Consider the following 24,224-nt stretch of genomic DNA (forward strand, 5'->3'; position numbering starts at 1 on the left):
TCTCCTTGGTACAGAGATTTGATCTTGTTAAACCACCCCCAGAATTTCCCCAGTCCCTACCTTAGGTCTCCCGAAAGCTTTTAGTGTGCAGGTTTACTCTGTGTAAAAATGAGAGCACATTAATAGGCCTCTAAAGGTCTATTAGCAGTGCAGTGCAAATCGTAAAACTCGCTAATCTGACCAGTTATTACCATCAGGTATGGAAAATGCTATTTAAGGATTATTCCCCCATGTAATTGAGTTCACTGAATAAATGCATTTTTAAATATGTCGTTTCCAGGAATTTAACCTCTTAAATGCATTCTCTTCACGTTGCTCATCTCTTTGCACTAGAGCAATCTCTACAAATGTTACTGAGAAAGGGGATGAGGGCAGCAGTCTGTGGCGTAGCAGGGAAGAAATCTGGGCAGGTGGTGGAATGAAGTAGAAAAAGCCAAGTGGTGTACTTAAGATATCTTGCCTTCCAGTTTGGTAAATAAGTCAGGAACACTAAAAATACTGAAATATAACAACAGCAACAAAAACAATAAAGGCCCAGCCACTCTGGGTGGCTTAAAACACACACAAAAACACACAATAAAACATCAAACATTAAAAACTTCACAAAATAGGGCTGCCTTCAGACGTCTTCTGAAAGTTGTGTAGTTGTTTATCTCCTTGACATCTTATAGGAGGGCGTTCCACAGGATCCTGACTTGGATTTCATTGCCCTTACTTTGCTTTCTAGCCTGCCCACCAGGGACCTACAAGCCTGAAGGTTCACCAGGTGGGATTAGCACCTGCATCTCATGTCCTGATGAGAATCACACCTCTCCACCAGGAAGTACCTCTGTCGAGGACTGCAGGTGCAAGGAAGGGTATCACTCTCGGGGCCAGACTTGTGAAGGTAAGCTGTTCACCCATCCTCAAAGAGAGAGAGAGAGAGAGAGAGAGAGAGAGAGAGAGAGAGAGAGAGAGAGAGAGAGAGAGAGAGACTCCCCCAAAACATTAACATCATGATCAATAACTCTTTAAGATAGTGGTGAAGATTGTTTGTTTGTTTTTCAATTTTCTTATGAAGGTTTCCTTTCCAAACTGATTTATCTGACAAGGATCCCCTTCGTATCTCCATAAAACCCGTGTACATTAGGACAGGATTTGTGCTTGGATGAACTCACAGTTCATGTCAAGTGCTGAAAAAGAGCACTGCCTTGAATAGGAAAGCTGCTTGGATTGTTATGGCTGCATAAATGATCTTTTGGCTCATTCATGAGATTTGCTGTAGAATGGTGGTGGTGCAAATTCATAGGGACAATGTTTTATTTTCTTTTTTTAAACCACAGGTTTGGAGTGCGTTGTCAGCAATATGCTGACATCTTTACTTCTCCTTTACCTCTCCAGGTGAGGCAGTGGAAATGCTGGAAGCTCAATCCAGATAAGACTGAGGCACTGTTAGTGGGTGGTTCCCTAGACCGGACGGCAGGGAGGCATAGCTGCCAAGTACCCCGTATTTCCCGGGAAACCCCCGTTTTTCCTTACCGTTTCCCGGCGGTCTCATGTTTCAGCTCCTCTCCCGTTAATCTCCCTTATTTTGGCTCCTGTCGGTGGCCATTTTTCCGGTGCTCCTTTGCCCATCTATGGGCACCAGAAAATGGCCGGCGCCGGAAGACGCATCTACGCATGTCCGGAAGTGCTTAGACGCAACTTCCGGTGTCGCTTTGACCATCTATGGGCACCGAAAATGGCCGGCACCGGACGTTGCGTCTACGCACTTCCGGACATGCGTAGACGCGACTTCCGGTGCCAGCGCCAGCCATTTTCGGTGCCCATAGATGGGCAAAGCGACACTGGAAGTTGCGTCTATGCAATTTCCGGTGTCGCACGGCTGCCAATCCCGGATTTCTCCGCGAGATACTTGGCAGGGAGGTTGCCTGCTCTTGATGGGGTTACGCTCTGAAGGAGTGGCCATGCAGCTAGGGGGGTACTCCGGGATCCTTTGCTGTCACTTGACCTTCCATCAACTTTGGCTGGTGGCCCAGCTGTGCCCTTATTAGGACAGGGACATCCTAACTACTGTGGTCCATGCTCTGGTAACCTCTAGGTTAGATTACTGCAATGCATTATACGTGAGGCGGCCCCTGAAGATGGCTTGGAAACCAGCTAGTACAGAATTCAGAGACCAGGTTTCTCAAACCAGGCTGGTTGGTTTGAGCACAGCACACCAATCCTGGCCCAACTGTAGTTGCTGCCAATTAGTTTCTAGGCCCAGTGCTGATTTTGACCTATAAAGCCATATGCACCTACCCGGACTCTGAGATCATCCTTGGAGGCCCTTCTTCATGTGCCTCCTCCACAAGAGGTCCAGAGGGTGGCAACATGAGAACGGGCCTTTTTATTTGCAGTGGCTCCCCATTTGTGGAATGCTCTCCTCGGGGAGGTTCACCTTTAGGCACCAGGCAAAAACGTTCCTTTTCAACCTGGCCTTTGGTTGATTGACATCCGATGCCCTTTTAAATGTGTTGTATGTGTTGTGGAAGAGGGGATTATTGGTTTGTTTCTGTTCTTATTTGTATTGTGTATTTTGAGTTTTAATTTTATGTTGCGAACCGCCATGAGATCTACGGGTATAGAGCAGCGTACACATTTAATAAATAAATAAATCCTGCTTAGGAATCGCATGGAACGATGACAATTAAGGCTGTAATCCTATCCATGTTTTCCTGGGTGAAACCCTGTGGAGCACAGTGGGGCTTACTTCTAAAGAGACATGTATAGGATTGTGCTGTAAAGGACGCAGGTGGGGCTGTGGTCTAAACCGTTGAGCCTCTTGGGCTTGCCGATCCGAAGGTTGGCGGTTCGAATCCCCACGACGGAGCGAGCTCCTGTTGCTCTCTCCAAGCTTCTGCCAACCTAGCAGTTTGAAAGCATGCCAGTGCAGGTAGATAAATAGGTACTGCTGCGGCAGAAAGGTAAACGGTGATTCCGTTCACTCTGGTTTCCGTCACGGTGTCCTGTTGCGCCAGAAGCAGTTTAGTCCTGCTGGCCACAGGCCCCGGAAAGCTGTCTGTGGACAAATGCTGGCTCCCTTGGCCTGAAGGCGAAATGAAAGCCGCACTCCATAGTCACCTTTGACTGGATTTAACCCTCCAGGGGTCTTTTACCTTTTACCTTTAGGATTGTACTGTAACCAGTTTGTAATTATTATTTGCTCCAATTAGTGGTTCACTGCCCTGAACTTCACCCTCCTGAAAATGGCTATTTTATCCAGAACACCTGCAACAATTATTTCAATGCTGCATGTGGAATCCGATGCAAAACAGGATTTGACCTTGTGGGAAGCAGCATACGACTTTGTCAGCCCAATGGCCTATGGTCTGGTTCAGAAACAACATGCAGAGGTAAGAAGCCTTTGCTTTTGAAAAAGAATTGTTGCCTTTCTCTTGTTGGCTTGGTTTCATTATTGTTCTCTGCCAATCTACCAGGATATGTGTCCTGGGCAACCCAGTCACATGGGCAGTGTTGTGACGTGGGGTTTGTGATTTCAGCTCTCTTGACAAAACATGCTGGAGACAGTTCTCTAGTAACAGCTCTTTATTAAAGTGAACAAGACTGAAGACTGAGGAGAGGAAAGCTACATTTATAGGGACAGGGGACTAGCTAGGAAGGGATACATTTTGGAGGGAACAATATCAAGCAATCACAGTGCTGCCTTTTGGAGGAAACCAATAAGACAGAGGATCCAAATACAGCAGCTTAAATGAACCAATAGTAGCTGTACCCTCTGGAACCAAAAGGCAGTTACTTTATCCTAATGCAAATACAGACAATAATAATACAGATATAAAATCCTTTGACTCAATACACAACACCCCTCCCCCCTAGTGAGCACAGCAGACGTAATCCCTCAGGTACTGTGGGGTCCTACAACTTCTACCTGATCTCCTGACAACAGGTGTTGCAGGTTCTGGATTGGGTGTTACCTGTGGTGGAGGGGCTGCTATAGGGGTTTCATCAGGAACAGATGGAGTCCCAGACATCTCAGGGTCCCCGACCTGTACCTCGTCATCATGAGGACTAGCAGACCCTGGTTCATTTGCTGAAGCCCCTGGTGACTGTACCTCTGGACCATTTTCACTCTGGTCTTGCAGCTGTGCGTCATTAGCCAGGGATGAATTATCTGACTCCTCCCTGCTGAGCGCCCGGCGCCTCAGCTGATCTATATGTCTCTTCCAAACTTGCCCATTTTCCAAGGTCACATAATAGGACACAGGTCCACTAGCCCGGGTGATCACACCGGCCACCCACCGCGGACCTCGTGAATAGTTCCTCACCCAGACCAGATCTTCAGGGGCGAGATACCTTGTTGTGTCAGTCTCAGCCTGGGGGGTTGCTCTTGAATTACGGTTTGGCATTTTATCTGGGTGGACATAATCCAGCACCGTTACCAGTCTTCTACCTAAGAGCAGCTCGGCTGGCGACTTGCCCGTCGCAGTACACGGCGTCGCATGCTGCAAAAATAACATTCGCGCAATGCGAGCCGACCAGTTACCCTCCATTAAGCGCGCAATGGATTCTTTGGCTGTTCTTACCATGCGCTCAGCCTGCCCATTGGAGGATGGGTGAAAGGGCGCGGATGTGACCCCTCTTATAAAGTTATCAGCCAAGAATGCCCTGAATTCTTGGGATACAAAAGCTGCCCCATTATCTGATACAATGGTCTCAGGTAACCCGTGGGTAGCAAACAGCTGCCTCAACACCTTGATTACGGCAGCTGATGCCATGCTAGGGACCATCGCCACTTCTAACCATTTGGAATATGCATCAACGATAACCAAAAAGACCTTCCCTTGGAATGGCCCAGCAAAATCTATGTGCAGCCGGCTCCAGGGAGTCCTGGACTGCTCCCACCAGTGGACTGGTGCTCTGGCCACTTCTGGCCGCACCTCTTGGCATGCCTTGCATGTTCGTACCCATTGTTCTATGTTCTGGTCCATTCCAGGCCACCACACATAAGATCGGGCTAGCGACTTCATCCTGACCATTCCCGGGTGTCCCATGTGAAGCGTCTCAAGAACCCTGTTTCTCAGTGGTGCTGGGATTATCACCCTATCTCCCCATAGGAGACAACACTTATGCATGGACAATTCGTGCTGCCTTGTCACATAAGGCCTGAATTTTTCTTCATGCGGACCACCTGGCCACCCCCTCCCCACCCAAGTGAGCACACGGGAGAGAACAGCATCTTTCCTAGTTTTCTCAGCTATATCCGTAGCTGTTACAGGAGCCCCCGGAAGTGTTTCTAGCATCATAATGTGCTCCGCCGGAGCAGGATCCTCATTGCTCCCGCCAGGAAGGGGCAATCGACTCAGCGCATCAGCATGGCACAACTGTTTCCCCGGCACATGGGTCAAGGTGTACTGGAACCCATTCAGGAATATTGACCAACGCAACATTCTGGGGGAGAGAATTTGTGGCGTTTGTTTGTTTGGGTTGAACAACCCTAACAGTGGTTTGTGGTCCGTTTCAATGGAGAAATGGCGACCGTACAAATAATCATAGAACCTTTTGATTCCGGACACAATAGCCAGTGCCTCTTTATCAATTTGAGCATAGTTGCGCTCTGTGGGCGACAACGTACGGGAATAGAAAGAGATGGGCTTTTCCGACCCATCCGGTTCCCTATGACTCAGCACAGCCCCCAGACCGTATTGAGAGGCATCACATGCCAGGACCAGCGGCTTTGACTCATCATAATGAGCAAGGACGCTCCTGCTACTCAGCATTCCTCGCAAGGAGTCAAAAGCCTTCTGCTGCTCCCGCCCCCATCGCCACACATTCTTTTTCTGCAATAGTCTATGTAATGGTTCAGCTACCGAAGCTTTCTGGGGTAAGAACGAATGATAAAAGTTAATAAGTCCCAGGAATGACTGCAACTCCGTCTTGTTCTGTGGTCGTGGTGCCTCGATGATGGCCTTAATCTTAGCATCTGTGGGGTGGATGCCTGATGCATCAATTTTAAACCCCAAGAAATCCACAGTTGGCACCCCAAAACTGCATTTTTCTTTTTTCAGTTGCAACCCCACCTCCTTGAACTTGAGCAACACTGCACGGACACGCGCAACCAGTTCCTGTGGGTCTTTTCCAGCAATCAAAACATCATCAAAAAATGGCAAGACCCCCGGCAGACCTCTTAACAGGCGTTCCATGAGCCCTTGAAAAATCCCTGGGGCCACACAAACTCCGAACTGTAATCTGTTAACTCTGAACGCCCCTTTATGTGTGACAATAGTCTGTGCTTCCGCTGATTGTGGGGTTACTGGCAGCTGTTGGTAAGCTTGTGCCAGGTCAATTTTGGCGAACACCTTGCCCCCAGCCAGTTTAGCCAACAGATGTGATACGACTGGAATGGGGTATGAGTTTCCCCTGAGTGCCTTATTGATAGTACATTTGTAATCTGCACATATCCTGACTTCCCCATTTGCTTTAAGGGGTGTGACGATTGGAGTCTCCCACTTAGCAGAGTCCACGGGTGAGAGAACTCCCTGCTTGACCAATTTATCCAGCTCTGCCTCGATCTTGGGTTGCAGTGCAAATGGCACTCGCCTTGGTTTGAGTCGGATTGGAGCCACCCTGGGGTCCAACTCGAAGTCAACTGGGGGCCCTTTATAACAACCCAGTTTTCCATTAAAGAGACCAGCAAATTCCTTGCATAATACCTCACTCATCTCAGGGCAGGTTTGGATTGAATTAAGCCCTGAGATACTCAGTCCCAGGGCAGGGAACCAGTCAGTGCCCAGGAGACTGGGGCGACTGCCCTTCGCAATCACCAGTTTGAGTACAGCCTGTTTGTCCCGGAACTGTACTCTCACGGCACACATTCCCATAACATGGATGCGGCCTGCTGAGTACGACTGCAAGGTTGCCGGAAAGGGCTCCAGAGGGGGCAACTTACCCCTGGGGAAGAATGTCTTCGCGGTCTGGTCCGACACGATGGTGAATGCGGATCCGGAGTCCACCTCCATGTCGCACTGCTGACCCTCAATCTTCACCTTGACGTGTGCCTTGCCTTGCGCTGGAAACTGCACGGCCCTCCCGTTGATCTCCGTTACGTAGTGGCAGTCCTTTAGAAAACGAGTTGCTGTGGGCGGTCTGCGATGCTCCAGTCTAGGTGCTCCTGTCGCTCCCGACGCCGCCGATCTACAGACCCTGGCGATGTGACCCGTCTTTCCGCACGTCCGGCAGATAGCATCCCTGAAACGACAACTCTTCCTTTCCGCCACAACCTGGTTTCCGCCACAACCTGGGCAACTGCCTCGGCGATCTCTGTGCACTGTGCAGGCCTGACGCACCGACTCGACCCCACGGACTGGGCTCTGGCTCGGAGTAGCCTCTAGCTCGTCCATGGCATGCGCAACTTCTATCTGTGGCTTAGTGGCCTTGCGACTGGCATCAAGCTCCTCTCTTTCATAATTCTCCGTGGCGGTGGCCTCTTTCAAGGCTGAAGCAAGGGTAACCTCTTCTTTAGCCACGATGCGTCTTCTGGCTTTCTTGCTGCTCAGACCACCAATAAACCGATCCAGGAGAGTCTCTTCCAGATTTTGGAAGCCGCAGTGCTGAGCGAGCTTCCGGAGTTCAGCCAGAAATGTGGATACAGACTCCCCAGCATGCTGCTGCCTCTTATGGAACTCCATCCGCCGGGCCATCTTGGTCTCAGTAGGCGCCAAGTGGCTTGTTAGGCAGGCAAGAATATCTTTGAGAGATGTCTCACTCAGCTTCGCTGGAGCAAGTAATGCCTTGGCCAGCTTGAAGGTCTCGGGCCCACAGTAGCTCAGGAATGTGGCCCTTCTTTTGCTGGCATCGGTGATCCCTTGAGCCACTGCAAAGAACTCGAAGCGTTCGACGTAGTCTTCCCAGGTGTGGGGCTCTGATGGCTGGAAGGGCTCCAATACCCTTGGACTCTCCATGGTCCTAGCGGGCAGGGTCGTCTTCTCAGCTGGCCAGTGAGTCTTGTTCTCAGCTGCAATCCGGACTCTGAGGCAGGGTTGTGTTTAACCGCTCCTCAGCATTCCGGATCCCACCTTCGTCGCCAGTTGTTGTGACGTGGGGTTTGTGATTTCAGCTCTCTTGACAAAACATGCTGGAGACAGTTCTCTAGTAACAGCTCTTTATTAAAGTGAACAAGACTGAAGACTGAGGAGAGGAAAGCTACATTTATAGGGACAGGGGACTAGCTAGGAAGGGATACATTTTGGAGGGAACAATATCAAGCAATCACAGTGCTGCCTTTTGGAGGAAACCAATAAGACAGAGGATCCAAATACAGCAGCTTAAATGAACCAATAGTAGCTGTACCCTCTGGAACCAAAAGGCAGTTACTTTATCCTAATGCAAATACAGACAATAATAATACAGATATAAAATCCTTTGACTCAATACACAACAGGCAGGTTACAAATAATAAAGTTGTTGTTATTATTTATTTATTTATTTATTTATTTATTTATTTATTTATTTATTTAGTAGAAAATGAAAAGTATTGTTTTAATTATCAAGAAACTTACTGATAGCAATCAGTTCTGCCTTTCTTCAATTTCACATATGCTTCTACTAGGTCTGCTACCAACATTTGAGTGGAATACAGAGCTAGCTCCAAATGTTACTTAGCATATCCTACCAGTTTTACTGACAGCAGAAAGGTAATGTAGAATTGAAAGGGTGGTATTCAATGAACATTTACTCAGAATAGACTAATTGAAATCAATATACCTGAAGGAGCGTCTCCACCCCCACCGTTCAGCCCGGACACTAAAGTCCAGCTACGAGGGCCTTCTGGCGGTTCCCTCACTGCAAGAATTGAGGTTACAGGGAACCAGGCAGAGGGCCTTCTTAGTGGTGGCACCTGTTCTGTGGAATACCCTCCCATCAGATGTCATAAACAACTGACTTTCAGAAGACATCTGAAGGGAGGTTTTTAATGTTTGATGTCTTAGTGTGTTTTTAATATTCTGTTGGGAGCTGCCCAGAGTGGCTGAGGAAACCCAGCCAGGAGGACGGGTTATGAATAATGAATTATTATTATTATGTTATATAGACAGGTGCTTCTTTAACAGTGAACACTGGGGAAACCTCTGGAAAATTCTTTTTAGAAGTTGCATATCATACAATTGCTAAAAAATGTGTCATGCTGGGCCTCTGGCACAGTTGTTACAGCAAAGGCCTATTTACCTCTGCAAGCTGCAAGTGTTGTCCAGGTTGCGTTGTCTAAACAAACGCTTCGGAGGAGGATGGGAGTTGTAGTCCAAAAACATCTGGAGACCCGAGTTTGGGAAATTGTGGTTTAGGGGGGAAGTCGATTAGTATGGATTTCACTTTTTATTTTTAGGGAAGTATTGGCCTTGGGTAACAAATGGAGCCTTGTACTGTTATCTTCATTTTCTGTTAGTTTTCTTTGAATGAGATAACTCTTTTGATTAATTTCTGTTCGTTTCCCTTCCACGGCACATGGCTCTTAGGCGCATAGCTGCCAAGTCTCCCTTTTTTTGCATGAAACCCCCATATTTAAACCCATTTCCCTCTGTTATCCCGAATAGAGAAAAATCCCGTAAATCCCCCGGATTTCCTACCTGCCAGGGAGGCTTCTTCTGCGCATGTCTGGACATGCGCAGAACCGATTTCGGGTGCCACTCTGCCCATGTCTGGGCACCGGAAATCGGGCAGCACCGGCACCGGAAGTTGCTTCTACGCATGTCCAGACATGCGTAGAAGCGACTTCCAGTGCCGCGGCGCTGCTGATCCCGGATTTTTCTTACCGGGAGTTGGAGAGTATGCTTAGGGGAGCGATGCTGAATTTAAGCATGTGCTCTGAGTACTATCCTCCATTCATATACTGATAAGGCATGTGGTAAGCTAAGGCAGTGTTTCTCAACCTTTTTTGGGCCAAGGCACACTTGTTCCATGAAAAAAATCACGAGGCACACCACCATTAAAAAAGTTAAAAATTTTAACTCTGTGCCTATATTGACTATATATATATATATATATATATATATAGAGAGAGAGAGAGAGAGAGAGAGAGAGAGAGAGAGAGAGAGAGAGAGAGAGAGACCAGTTTAGTTTGTGGGGTAAATCCTAAATCTCAGTGAATTATGACTGTAAGAAACACTTGCCAATTGCTGTGTTGGTTGCAATCTCCTGTAATAAGGCTTCACAAGCCGCTGATTTCTCTGCCAGCACGTGCTCCTCGCCGAAGAGGCCGCTCACTCCCTCGTAGACGCTGCTGGCTGCCCTCCGGAGGCTGTTCTGCTTGTCGGCCCGCGGCCTCGCGCCGATCAAGCCCCGGGCGCCGCCAGCAAGAGCAGCGAGAGCGAGACAAACAGCAGCATCAGCACCCGCCGGCCGCCTCTCACGTCCGAGGCCGTGGTGGTGGCTGTTGAGAGCTGCGCTCGCCCCGCATCGTGACCCGGCCGGCTTCCTTTCCGGTGGGTCAGCATTGTGTATTGGCGGCCGCCAGGCACGTGACAATGCAAATCGCCCTTCTCGTCGCCGCACGTCGCGGCACACCAGCCAGCGTCTCGCGGCACACTAGTGTGCCACGGAACAGCGGTTGAGAAACGCTGGTCTAAGGAGTGATCAAAGGAGAAGTTTCATGAGCCATCGCATTAATCCCAACACAAACCGCCCTCCCAGCTTTTTATCACCTGCATTTGAAAGGACAGCAGTAGGATGCTAATGCCGGTCGTAGGCTATGTTAACTTGCAGCATTAAACATTCATCCTTTTGCTGTGCCTGCTTTGCTTAGCCAAAATATGTCACTAGTGCGACAAGCAGTGCTTAGACATATTAGCACATGTGTAAATTACACGGCAATAGCATAAAAGTAAAGACACAGGTGGTGCTGTGGTCTGAACCACTGAGCCTCTTCGGCTTGCTGATCAGAAGGTTGGCGGTTCGAATCCCTGCGACGGGGTGAGCTCCCATTGCTCGGTCCCTGCTCCTGCCCACCTAGCAGTTCGAAAGCCCGTCAAAGTGCAAGGAGATAAATAGGTACCACTCCGACGGGAAGGTAAAGAGCGTTTCCATTCGCTGCTCTGGTTCGCCAGAAGCGGCTTAGTCATGCTGGCCACATGACCCGGAAGCTGTCTGCGGACAAACGCCGGCTCCCTCGGCCTATAGAGTGAGATGAGCACCGCAACCCCAGAGTCATCCGCGACTGGGCCTAACGATCAGGGGTACCTTTACCTTTAAATAATAATATTTCCCTTTCATGGAGAAATGCTACCTAAATCTGTCAGTTTTATTTTGTCTGTGCACCGAATTTGCAGCAAGGGAAAGTCCTCGTTTCACAGTGGCCTGGTTTGCAGGCCGTACTAAGCCAAACCATGGCTTAATGTCAGTGTTTGAGAGCACAGGTCCCCAGAGTAGAGCTCTCAGTTGTTTTGCTTCTCTTCCCAGTCATTTTGCTGCTTTGGTGCACAGACATCAGGGTCTTTTCCAGGGAGTCTTCTCTTCTCATGAGGTGGCCAAAGTATTGGAGCCTCAGCTTCACGATCTGTCCTTCCAGTGAGCACTCAGGGCTGATATCCTTCAGAATGGATAGGTTTGATCTTCTTGCAGTCCATGGGACTCTCAAGAGTCTCCTCCAGCACCACAATTCAAAAGCATCAATTCTTCGGCGATCAGCCTTCTTTATGGTCCAGCTCTCACTTTCATACATCACATTTTGCATTTCTTAGTGCAGAAAGTACTGATCTGATGTGTAGATATCTTTCCTATTCTACTTAATTCAGTGTATTGGATTTGTGATCATTATGCTCATTTGCATTCAGTAGCAGTAAAGCTCTGCTGGATGAAATGCAGTTGCCTCTGGTCTATTTTTGGGGGGGATCCTGCAACGTGTTTTAAGTTTTTACTCTGCTAACTATGCATTGGAGTTCTGCTCTAGCTCAATATTGAGTAGTATTTCATGACACAAAGTAGCTACAATCTTCTCTCCCAGAGCATCATGGTTTGGCCTAGCATGAAATGTGAACCAGGCCAATGAATGCAAAATTAGACTCCTGAGCATGTGCTCATGCACGCACATTTAAATGTCTATGTGTTTGGAGAGAAGGAAGGAAGGGGCAGGAAAACTGAAGGGTGTGCCTGAATTAGATCTCATTCCATTTCTGCATTCACAAGGGCTGAGATAAGCTGTTCGTTCTGATTTTGGCTGCGCTCCGTTGATCTGTGCGGAAAACCCCAAATGCACTACAGTGGTACCTCGGTTTACAACCACAATTGGTTCTGGAAGTCTGTACTTAAACTGAAGCGTACTTAACCTGAAGCGAACTTTCCCATTGAAAGTAATGGAAAGTGGATTAATCCGTTCCAGACGGTCCGCGGAGTACTTAAACTGAAGCGTACTTAACCTGAAGCGAACTTTCCCATTGAAAGTAATGGAAAGTGGATTAATCCGTTCCAGATGGTCCGCGGAGTACTTAAACTGAAGCGTACTTAAACTGAAGCCAACTTTCCCATTGAAAGGAATGGAAAGTGGATTAATCCGTTCCAGACGGTCCGCGGAGTACTCAACCTGAAGTGTACTTAACCCGAAGTATGAGTGTAATTGGTTCTGGAAGTCTGTACTTAAACTGAAGCGTACTTAATCTAAAGCAAACTTTCCCATTGAAAGTAAAGGAAAGTGAATTAATCCATTCCAGATGGGTCCGCGGTGTTTGTAAACCGAGGTGTTTGTAAACCGAGGCGGTTGTAAACCGAGGTATGACTGTACAAGTAATTAAAATAAATTTTAGAAATCCAGTGTGGCTATAGTAAATGAAGTGGGAACAAAGTCCCCTTATAGACAAGGACTCCTATATAAAGAGGATGGAAAAGACAACAGCAGAGTTTCTCCCATGTTCTGTTAAGGAGATCCTTTTCTGCTCAGTGAGCCGGAATATTCCAAGAACTAATTCGGCAAAGTGTGAGATTAATAAGGATTTGCAGCATCCTCAGATATTTGGCGTTTAATCTTAATAACGATAGATGAAATTGCCAGAGACTCTTGGCTTTACTGCTGGAGAAGAAACAACAGGCAAGAGATATTACTTAGGCACATCCAACAGATTACAAAAGTCTGTGCTTGTGTGTGCGTCTGGGTATTGTTCCACAGGGTTTTATAAAGGCATTAAAATTGCCCTGGGAGATGTTGAAGGCGGGAGGAATCTCATGATGAGCCTTAATTCTTCCACAGATTTTTTTTTTTAAAAAAAATCCTTGGCACCAAATCTCTAAAGAATCCTAGATGCTTTTCCTCTTTCTTATAAAGAGGTTATACAGAAATAAGCAAGCCTGCCAAATTAAACATAGCTGCAATAAAAATTGCATAATGTGCTTCCAGGGGCCAAGCTTCTTAAAATATATTTATATATATATATATATATATATATATATATATATATATATATATATATATATATATATATGAGAGAGAGAGTGTGTAAGTATGCAGTTTCATAAAAGGGGGGGTTGGGGTTGGAGAAAGATAGCTTTCCGGAATGTGACATTCCCAGTGCACAGATGATAGATGGAAGTTTGGTTTTGCCACTTCGTATTCTGTTCTGTTCCTCAATTGTTTGAAAAGGTTTGTTAGCAAAACTTCCTGTAATATTCTCCCTGAATGAGAGAAGCTGCTGCTGCTGCTGCTGCTGCTGCTGCTGCTGCTGCTGCTGCTGCTGCTGCTGCTGCTGCTGCTGTTGTTGGGGTCACATCTTGTCGGTGGCAGATAAGCAACCATATTTTTGTGCAGCTGACTTAACATGACTGATACCTCAGAGGATATTATCTGCTAATGAGCTGTCAAAAAGGTGTATATTTCTCTGGATGAATTCATTTCTGCGCTTGTGCTCATCTCAGTTCCTATTTGATAATCGCTTTAGTGAAACAAATAAATAAAGGATTCCAAGCAAACAGTCTAGAAAAAGAGGTGCCAGAACTCACCATGAACACCTCCCTCGTTCTCATTCTCGTTCTCAGAGCCCGTTTCACCACCTGAAGCAAAACAGGAATGTGCCACTTCATGCCCCCCCCCGCGCCATTCTGTTGCCACCAGAGCACACAAACCCTTACCGAACTAAAATAAAAAAATTCCTTCAGTAGCACCTTAAAGACCAACTAAGTTTATATTTTGGTATGAGCTTTCGTGTGCTTGCACACTTCTTCAGATACACTTACCGAACTTTGCAAGAAAAGGGGTGTTTTGCTAGGTGTTTGCGCTCGCCTTCCCTGCTCTAGGGCCAGGAAGACAAGCAGCAATACAGCATACTGGAACACCTCTCCTCTCCCCAAAATCCGGCAAAAGGCAGGTTTTCTACCAGCAGCAGAAGCTATGGGGTGGCCAGGATACCACCTCTTGTATGATTTCCACTGCCCTGAGGCGGGTGCTTCGCTCTACCTCATCTCTGGGCTGGTTCTGCTAGAGATTCTGGCCGGGATGAGGTAGGAAACAGGTTTTGAATGCTCCAGACTGCTCATGCAAATGACCCAAGGTTACAAGCCAGTTGGACTTAGCAGAAAGTTGTCTCTGTCCTCACTCAAGCTCCAAGACTTGTTCACTGAGGCATCTCAAGGAAATGTTATTTGGTTTAGCGACCTGCATTTGCAATTTGCGACAACCCTGGATGCGTATTTGATGGGCCAGGTCTCTAGATGTTGTATGTGCATTTTCTGATCTTTAAAATGCACGGAATCCAACAGCCCAAACCTGAACACATTTTTTAGCATCTGTTGCCAGTGGTTTCATTGCCAGAGCGTGCAATAATGATTACCGAGAAAAAGATGGAAAGTTGTGTGCATGTCTTGCTCAACTGCTTCCCAGTAAAAGTGTTAATATACTTGACTTGTTTTAATTTCTGCAGTTCGCACATGCCCCAAACTCTTCGCCCCTCAAAATGGGCACATTAACTGCTCGCTGAGTGGGATCTCGTATAAGACTGTGTGCTTGATGACCTGCGATGAGGGGTATGAAATAGAAGGAAGCTCCAAACTCACCTGTCAAAGCAACTCTCAGTGGGATGGGAAGGAGCCAAAGTGTGTGGGTATGTTTTCATTATGCTACTGTCCCTTTTGAACACAACTCTTAACCAGGGTTTATTACTTTAAACAACAAAATGCTGATCACAAAACCAAAACTTCCAGCAATTGCAATGCAACAACTACCAAAACTTCTTTCAAAGGAAAGCAAAACATAAACGGATATTTTTGGAGGGACGCTCCATTGTCTCTCAAGAGACAGGTGCCAACAATGAAGTTCATTCACAGTTTTTATACACTGTATCACACAACTTGTTACACTGCTTTCATTTGTTGTCTCCAACAACCATTTTCTTAAAAGAAATATACACCAGTGGCCAAAGTTGTGGAAACATTTTGGAAAAAGTGTATTTCCGAGGTTTGATGGCTCATAGAAAAAATGTAGTATAATTATAATTTTTTTAATGAGCCATCAAACCTCGGAAATACACTTTTTCCAAAATGTTTCCACAATTTTTGTTCCGAGCTTTGATGGCTCATAACATCTGATTGGCTCTCTAAACATTCATGCTCATTGGCTGCATTCAAATGAAGGAAAGCTACTACTACATATCACCCTACTAAGGGAGTTGTGCTTTCTTTAACTGGTTATTTTGATAACAGATAATTGAACAAACTTTGTTGCATTACATTCTTCATTAATTTATCTTTGATTAAGATAAGATAAGATGATAAGATAAGATAATCTTTATTGTCATTGCCCCCCTGCGGGAACAACGAAATTACTCAGCTGCTCCATCCACTCAGATAAGGCACTCCACATAAATTTAAAATTACAAAACATTAATTAAACAATACAATACGAAATGACAAGTAAAAATAAAATGACTTCAAAGTCCAGACCAGGCACCCCCAAATTTCAGCCCTCCAGATGTTTTGGACTACAATTCCCATCTTCCCCGACCACTGGTCCTGTTAGCTAGGGAGCACTTCTCACCACAGCCCTCGGTGGTAGCTTGCCGAAATGCCTTCTACGCAAAGCGGCAAGCCCCGGGGGAAACCATAACTGGGTTTGTGACCTCCCTCCGCCAAGCCGCCCGGTTATGCAACTTCTCAGAATTGGAGAACATGCTTCGTGACCGCCTCGTCGGTGGCCTGAGGGACGAGATGTTGCAACGACGCCTCTACGCCAAAAAAGACCTCACGTTCCAGATTGCTCTGGAGGAAGCCCTGGCAACCGAAGCCGCCGAGAGGTCAACGCAAGAGGCACGACCGGCCCCGCCATCCCAACCGAGGGTCTACCACGAAGACCTCACCGACGAATCCGAATCTGACAGGGAGGAAGTACACCGAGTACAGCGGCGCACTCAAGCAGCACACACACCACAGCAGCCTCGACGAGAAGGAGGGAACTGTGCAAGCTGCGGGGAGAACCACGAGAGGAGGACCTGTCGTTTCCGCAACGCAGAGTGCAGGCAGTGCAGAAAATTGGGACACATCGCCCGGGTGTGTCGGGCTCGACTCACCCGTCGACAAGCATCAGATGACCGACCCAGGAGCCCCAGGTCACACGGCACCATGCACCAAGGCAACTCAACGGAGATCACGGACTACCAGGTATTCCAGTTGCCCCATCCCAGCACAGAGAAAATTTATATAGAGGTACAGATAGAGGGAGCCCCATGCCGCATGGAGCTGGACACGGGTTCAACTCTATCCATAATCTCGGCCCGAACATTAAGGGAACTGTGCCCTAATGGGGGTCCCAAACTAAGGCCGGCCCCATTCACCCTCCGGGACTTCCAGAAACGTAAGGTCCCTACTATGGGGGTGGGGACCTTCAGGGTGCAATATCGAGGGCGAAAGCAACAATTGGACTTGCTGGTAGTTAAGGGCCCCTACGTTAGCTTACTGGGACTGGCATGGTTTGGACCTCTGGGGCTAGCCGTTACCGGGGTGAACCGCACTAGCTTACAAGTGGACGTGGACGCCATATGCAAAGAGTTTCCAGGGGTTTTCGATGGGGCATTGGGACGATATACAGGACCCCCCATTGCCCTACAGCTAGACCCCGCTGTACGACCCATCAGACACAAGGCCCGCCGGGTCCCGTTCGCCCTGAAACCCCGCATAGACGAGGAATTGGACCGGCTCGTGGAGCAAGGAGTGCTGGAGCCGGTGCCCAACGCCCCCTGGGAAACTCCAATTGTCACACCCGTCAAGCCTAACGGTTCGGTCCGCATCTGTGCAGACTACAAATGCACCATAAACAAGGCTCTCACGGCCCATGCATACCCAGTGCCAGTGGTCAGCCATGTCCTCGCCACCCTGGCTGGGTCAAAAATCTTTGGCAAACTGGACTTGGCCCAAGCGTATCAACAGTTGCCTGTGGACGAAGCCACAGCAGAGGCTCAGACGATTGTGACGCACAGAGGGGCATTCAGAGTAAAGCGGCTGCAATTTGGCGTTAGCGTGGCACCAGGCATATTCCAGAATCTAATGGACTCTCTCCTTAAAGGGATTCCTGGCGTCACCCCCTTCTTCGATGATGTACTGATCGCCGGGCCCACACCAGAGGAATTTGAGGACCGCCTCCGCTCCGTCCTGCACCGTTTCCAGACGGCGGGCCTCAAGGTGAAGCGGGAAAAGTGTTTACTGGGAGTGCCGCAGGTGGACTTTCTGGGATTTAAGGTGGACGCAGAAGGGGTCCATCCAACCGGTGACAAGGTACGGGCCATTTGTGAGGCCCCAGCGCCCAAGAGCAAGCCCGAACTTCAGTCATTCTTGGGACTATTGAACTTTTACCATGCCTTCCTTCCCCATAAGGCAGCGGTAGCGGAGCCCCTACACAGACTCCTAGATAAAAGGGCCCCTTGGGTGTGGGGCCAGCGACAAAGGGCCGCATTCCAGGCAGTCAAGGACTTGCTCGTCTCGAACTCGGTCTTAGCACACTTCGACGAGAGGCTGCCAGTGGTGCTGGCATGCGACGCCTCTCCCTATGGCATCGGCGCTGTCCTGGGACACCAACTCCCGGATGGAAGAGAGGTGCCGGTGGCATACTTCTCCCAGACGCTTGCTGCAGCCGAACGAAACTACTCACAGATTGACAAGGAGGGTCTGGCAATCGTGAAGGGCGTAAAAAAATTCCATGATTTCTTGTACGGGCGGCCCTTTACCATAGTGACTGACCACAAGCCGTTGCTTGGCCTGTTTGCCCCTGAGAAGCAGACTCCCGAAGTGTTGTCTCCACGTGTCCTCAGGTGGTCAATTTTCCTTGCCGGCTACCAGTATGCACTAATCCACCGCCCTGGGAAGGCGATGGGCCACGCAGACGCCCTCAGCAGGCTACCACTACCAGAAACAGGCCCCGACCCAGCGCCTGCACAAGAGGTTATGACCCTGGAGCTGCTTCCCGACCGACCCATTCAGGCACAAGAAGTTGCGCACCATTCCACAAAAGATAGGGTCATCTCCCGGGTCCTGGACTGGGTGTGGCGAGGATGGCCCAGCAGCAGCCCCGGGCCAGAATTCGCTGGCTACACAAACCGCAAACATGAACTGTCGGCCCACAAGGGGTGCCTGTTATGGGGAAGCAGGGTTGTTGTTCCCCAGCCCCTCCGCAAAAGGGTCCTCACAGCCCTACACGAGACACACCCAGGGGTAGTGAGGATGAAGGCCCTTGCCAGGAGTTATGTGTGGTGGCCGGGGATTGACAGAGAGATAGAGGCCTGGGTCCAACACTGCCAGACCTGCCAAGAATCCCGCCCGGATCCCCCAAGGGCCCCAGTCCAGCCCTGGGAGTCCGCCCGACATCCATGGTCACGCTTGCACGTGGACTTCGCTGGCCCCTTCCAGGGAAAAACATTCTTCATAGTGGTGGATTCCTACACCAAATGGCTGGAGGTCGCACTGGTACCATCCACTTCTACGGCGGCAGCCATCCGGGTACTACGTAAGCTGTTTGCGACCCACGGGCTCCCTGACACCCTCGTCTTGGACAATGGAACCGCATTCACGTCAGAGGAGTTCCAGACCTTCACAGCGCAGAACGCCATCCGCCACATCCGCTCAGCACCATTCCACCCTGCCACCAATGGCCAAGCGGAGCGCATGGTGCGGACCACCAAGGACAGCCTCCGCCGCATGACACAAGGGGACTGGGAATACCGCCTTGCCACATTTCTTCTAGCACAGCACAGCACCCCAAGCACAACGACGGGCCGGAGCCCAGCTGAATTACTAATGGGCCGGCGCCTTGCAACTAGACTGGACCGACTTCACCCCGACAGAGCTCAGGATGAGGTAGTGGTGGGGAAAGGCAGGAACCCCCGGACATTTGTGGCCCAGGACCCAGTGTATGCAAAGAATTTTGGGGCAGGCCCAGCATGGGTACCCGCCACAGTCACCAAGGTGACCGGTCCCGTGTCGTACGAGGTACTAACGGAAGGGGGGCAATGTTGGCGCCGCCACTGCGACCAGCTACGGCGACGATTCCCAGGAGGAACCCGGGAGGAGAGCGGGACAGAGGGGTCCCAAGGGGACAGCAGGGCAGTGAGGCCTGTAGAGCGAGAGGGGTGGGCAGGGGAAGCAGAAGCAGTAGGCACAGAGGGGCGCCCCGAGGCTGGAAGGACACCGGAACCAGAGCTACAACCTAGTGGTTCAGTGGCGCCAGACCAGACAGCCCCGGCACAGCCAGCAGCCTCGGAACACGGGCCAGAACCAGAACCCCTGACCAAGGAACACCCCAGGCCACAACGCACACGGAGGCGGCCAGCAGACCTTGGGGACTACGAATGCAACTTCCCGGGCAGGACTGGAACTTAGAGGGGAGGGGTGTTATGTACTGAGCTGAATCCTAGAACAATAGGATTCAGAATCAGCGGGAGCTACCCAATCCAACTCCAGGTGGAAGTGAATCCGCAACCTGATTGGCCTGCTGGAGCAGCCAATCAGGCGGCTGGCAGAAGTGAATCTGCTACCTGATTGGCCTGTAGGAGCAGCCAATCAGGCTGCAGGCAGAAGTCAATCCACAATATAATTGGCCCACAGGTGTAGCCCTGAAGTAGCCAATCACGCAAGGCCCATTGTGTAAATAATGTATATAAGCAGATGGTTTTGGGAAAAGAGCCATTCGTCTTCTCTTCTCCTCCTTGATGACTATGAGCTGAATAAAGAGCATGAAATTCACTCTCGACTCCGAGTATATTTCACTATCATTAGTAGAAGTGTTATAGGTAATAGATTAAGTCCATACGTCTAAACTAGATTGAGATTTAGTCCTTCGGGCATATGGCCCACTTTCGTTGTATCCTTAGCACGAAACAAACTGAGCACCGTTGATGTAAACTAGGCATAAATACAGGGTCCTGGACAATGCAGTGCCTTTCATTCCTACTGTTGCTTCTGGCATCAGTCTGGCATTGCTGAAATTCAGATTTATCTGCTGAACTTGCCAGGTCCCGTGATGTTGTATTCAGGCACTTAGCCACACTTGCAGACACCTTTTTCCAACTAACCAGCACATGGGAAGATGTGTCAAAGTGTGCGTGTGCATTCAGCATAAAGAAACACTTAATGCTGTTAGTTGATACCTGCCTTGCCCCATCCTCCGGCCCTAGGAGTCCTCATAAGGGAGCTGTTCCTGAAGGAAGGACTTTGAGGGGAGAGACTTCACCAGGCAAGGCCTCCTTCCACCTGCCTTGCCCCACACTCTAGTCTCTGCTTCTCAATTCGTATTGTATTAATTTATGTACTGTGGCTTGCTGTTGTTTTATTTATTATAGTTTAGAAATTATTTATTGTAACTGTTGAGTGGGTTTCTGTTTCACTTTTATATGTTGACTTAATACTATTCTAATGGTGAATGTTACTTTTTTGATGTACAGGTGAAACTCAGAAAATTAGGAATATCGTCGAAAAATGCATTTATTTCAGTAATGCAACTTAAAAGGTGAAACCAATATATGAGATAGATTCATGACATGCAAAGCAAGATATGTCAGGCCTTTATTGGTTGTAATTGTAATTATTTGTTGTTAGGCGGGTCAATTATAAATGGAATGTAATTAATGAAATGTAATAGCGATGTTTATTTTTGTTTATTTTTGTATTCAGGGCCGTCTCAAGCAGGTCGGGCGCCCTGGCGCCATGGCGCGGAGATCACTCCGGCGCCCCCGTCCTGGTGGGCGGGCGCAGCGCGGCTTCGTCGCACAGCGCCCGCCTTCCGGCCCAGCGCCCTGGCATCCCGCGCCACCGCGACTACCCCTAGAGCCGGTCCTGTTTGTATTGTTGCAACTATTTGTTTTATTAGTGTCAGGGGGTCTCTCTACAGAGAGCCCCCACCAATCTTCCTCACCAGCACAAGCAGCGAATCAGGAGAAAGGAATGAGGAAGTTAGCGGAGTGGAGAGAGGGCTATCTCATGTACCAGAGCCCCAGCACCGCTCGGAGAGAGGGATAGGGGAGGAGGAGGAGCATGGAGGGCTTTCAGACACAGGGCAGCCAGGAAGGCGGCCCTCCCCCCCGACGCCCGAATTGAGATGCGCGCCCACCCGTAGAGCCAGGAGGCGGTGCTTTGGGGTGCCCAGGCTTTTATGCTGGGCAAAAACCCGCAGGAAGCCATTGCGGGGTTCTGACGCTGACTGAGCAGTCATGTTTGCTGATGTTCTTGCACTGTAAATAGCATGCGCAATGAAGCTCTGAAAGACAAGGCGGAGTGGAGCGTCTTTACTCAAGAGTAGCCGCAACCATCTCTGACAATCACTGTGGAATTTTCAAAAGAAAGCATTTGTAAAAATTAAAATTAACGTTGAAATAATAAGTTGCATTACTGAAATAAATGCACTTTTCGATGATATTCTAATTTTCCGAGTTTCACCTGTAGGTTGCTTATTTTAAAGTTATGTTTCATTATCACCTTTTTGTATTGCATTAGATGGTTGTAAGATGTACATTTTTTTGTTTCTTCAGCTTGTAAACCGCCTTGAGTGTTGTAAGATAGAAAGACGGCATACAAATTAAAAGTGATGGAGATGATGATGATAGAATATCAAATGTGCAATCTGGTTTTTGTCCATGTGTTTCTTTTGTCTAGAACTGCATTGCCCTGTCTTCCAAAAACCAAAGGATGTGATAGTCCACCCGGACCTCTGTGGGCTCGAGCCATCCAAGCATGGCACCATGTGCACGTTCAGTTGTCCCAGTGGATTCCTTTTGTCTGGGGTTAGAGAAGAACTGCACTGCCTAACCAGTGGGAAGTGGAGTGGAAATGTGCATAAGGCATTCTGTAAAGGTATGGATTTAAAATAATAATAATAATAATCTTATTTTTGGAGTTTTACATTACATTGTAATGGTCCTAGTCCAATGTGCTAAATACCACACGACACTGTCTTCTCGCCTTTTTTGATGCTCAGCAGCTGACAGCCTCTGCTCAGAATCTGGCTCCTTGCTCGTTGGTTATTTTCTGTCTTGAAAATCTAAGATTCAAGTCCTGTAACCATTTCTGTGGATTTTTTTTTTAATCTGTTGATTACATTGAAGATAGCATTTGATAACTAAATTTTGACATTGGTAGGCTCTTGTAAACAGGTATCAATTAAGTTTTGTCAGCAATGCGTTCCAAAAGTAAACGCATGCAAAACGAAGGGTTGCTGTAACCCTTCTAAATTTTATTGCTATTGTAAAATAGTGATTAATTACTTAACAAATACAGTGGTGCCTCGCTAGACGAACGCCCTGTAAGACAATTTGTTTCGCTTAACGAAGAGATTTTTCGAGCGGAGGTTGCCTCGCTAGACGAATTCATTTTGTGAAAAATTCGTCTAGCGAATCGCAGTTTCCCATAGGAATGCATTGAAATTCAATTAATGCGTTCCTATGGGCAAATAATAATAATAATAATAATAATAATAATAATAATAATAAATTTTCAATGCATTCCTATGGGATTCGCTAGACGAATTTTTCGTTATAAGAATTGACCCGTGGAACAAATTAAATTCGTCTAGCGAGGCACCACTGTAGTTAAGGAAGATTTTAACTCGCCTATTGAGAGGGCAGGGGAATAAAGTGTATGTGTATACATACTGTTTCATTAAAATCAATTGTTTGGAAAGGAAATCAGTAACCTCTGTTCAGGTTACTGGAATGTGGGTAGTTTTTCAAATCAACACATAATAGATCTAAATTTCACGTGGATGCAGTTGTTTTAGAAAGCAAGGAATTGTACAATTGAAATACACCATTCTTCTTGGAATGCACATGTTCAGAACATGTTCTTTTCTGGTACAGACATTGAACCACCCAGAATTAGCTGCCCTGGTGACATTGAAATTTCTACTCTTGAACACCAGAACTCTGCAAATATTAGCTGGCAAGTTCCAGAGGCAAGCGACAATTCTAGAGATGAGGTAAGGAAAGCCAGGGCTTTTTGGTTCGACATAAACTATTTTGTAGGGCCAAGTAATTTGTTATGAATTAATGAGATTATGGGGGTGTGAAGTGCCTTAAACTCTCAAATCCCCCGTAAAAGTGCAAAATACTGTTAACTGGCCTAGACATAGGTTACGATCTTTCAGAGTCTTGCACATGTGCTCATGCTCCCCAACAGTCCGAATGAAGCAGTCTGGGGGCGTGTCCAGGGTGCCGAGAGCCAGCTATCCCAGGGAAAACTTCAGAGCAGCATTTCCCAAGCCCCGGGTCTCCAGCTGTTGTTGGACTACAACTCCCATCATCCCTGACCACTGGTCCTGCTAGCTAGGGATGATGGGAGTTGTAGTCCAAGAACAGCAGGAGACCCACGTTTAGGAAACACAGCTTTAGAGGGGGGAAAGCTACTAGATGGTTCAATTAGTCTTTTGCCTTTATGACCATTTCTTGCATCAAGAGCATTACGGACACCCACCAGTTTCTCCTCTGGATTTGTTGAGCTGATTATTACTTGACTGTCACCCATTTTCATGGGCTACTGTACTTAACCAATACATCAACAGAGGAAGGGCACTGGTTAGAGAACATCTGAATATGTTCACTTTTATGGGGCAGGGGCGGGGAGGATTTCTACATTGCTGTATGAATTTTGCACAAGAAAATAACCGTAGCAGTTTGCTTCACCATTTTACATAGGTTTTCTTTTCCCCATGTGCCACAGAGTCGCATGCAGGCTTCATGAATGAAGTGCATAGCAGCAAATCTTGTCTTCTTATCTATGCACAGCAAAATCTTAGTTGCATGCAT

At 48.0% G+C, this 24,224-nt stretch overlaps 1 protein-coding gene across 2 annotated transcripts in view; it reads left to right on the top strand.

Moving 5' to 3' along the window:
* The window catches only part of SVEP1 (sushi, von Willebrand factor type A, EGF and pentraxin domain containing 1), a 137,424-nt gene that overhangs the window by 29,140 nt on the left and 84,060 nt on the right, over positions 1–24,224 (top strand). For both annotated transcript variants that reach the window (XM_035140342.3, XM_035140343.3), the window contains exons 4-8: positions 728–886; positions 3,198–3,377; positions 14,874–15,053; positions 22,081–22,278; positions 23,280–23,398. In XM_035140342.3, coding sequence (XP_034996233.3) covers positions 728–886; positions 3,198–3,377; positions 14,874–15,053; positions 22,081–22,278; positions 23,280–23,398 — 836 coding nt within the window. The remainder of the gene's footprint in view (positions 1–727; positions 887–3,197; positions 3,378–14,873; positions 15,054–22,080; positions 22,279–23,279; positions 23,399–24,224) is intronic.

This window comes from Zootoca vivipara, chromosome 15, assembly GCF_965207765.1.
Source record: "Zootoca vivipara chromosome 15, rZooViv2.hap1.1, whole genome shotgun sequence".
In the NCBI taxonomy this organism is placed as follows: domain Eukaryota; kingdom Metazoa; phylum Chordata; class Lepidosauria; order Squamata; family Lacertidae; genus Zootoca; species Zootoca vivipara.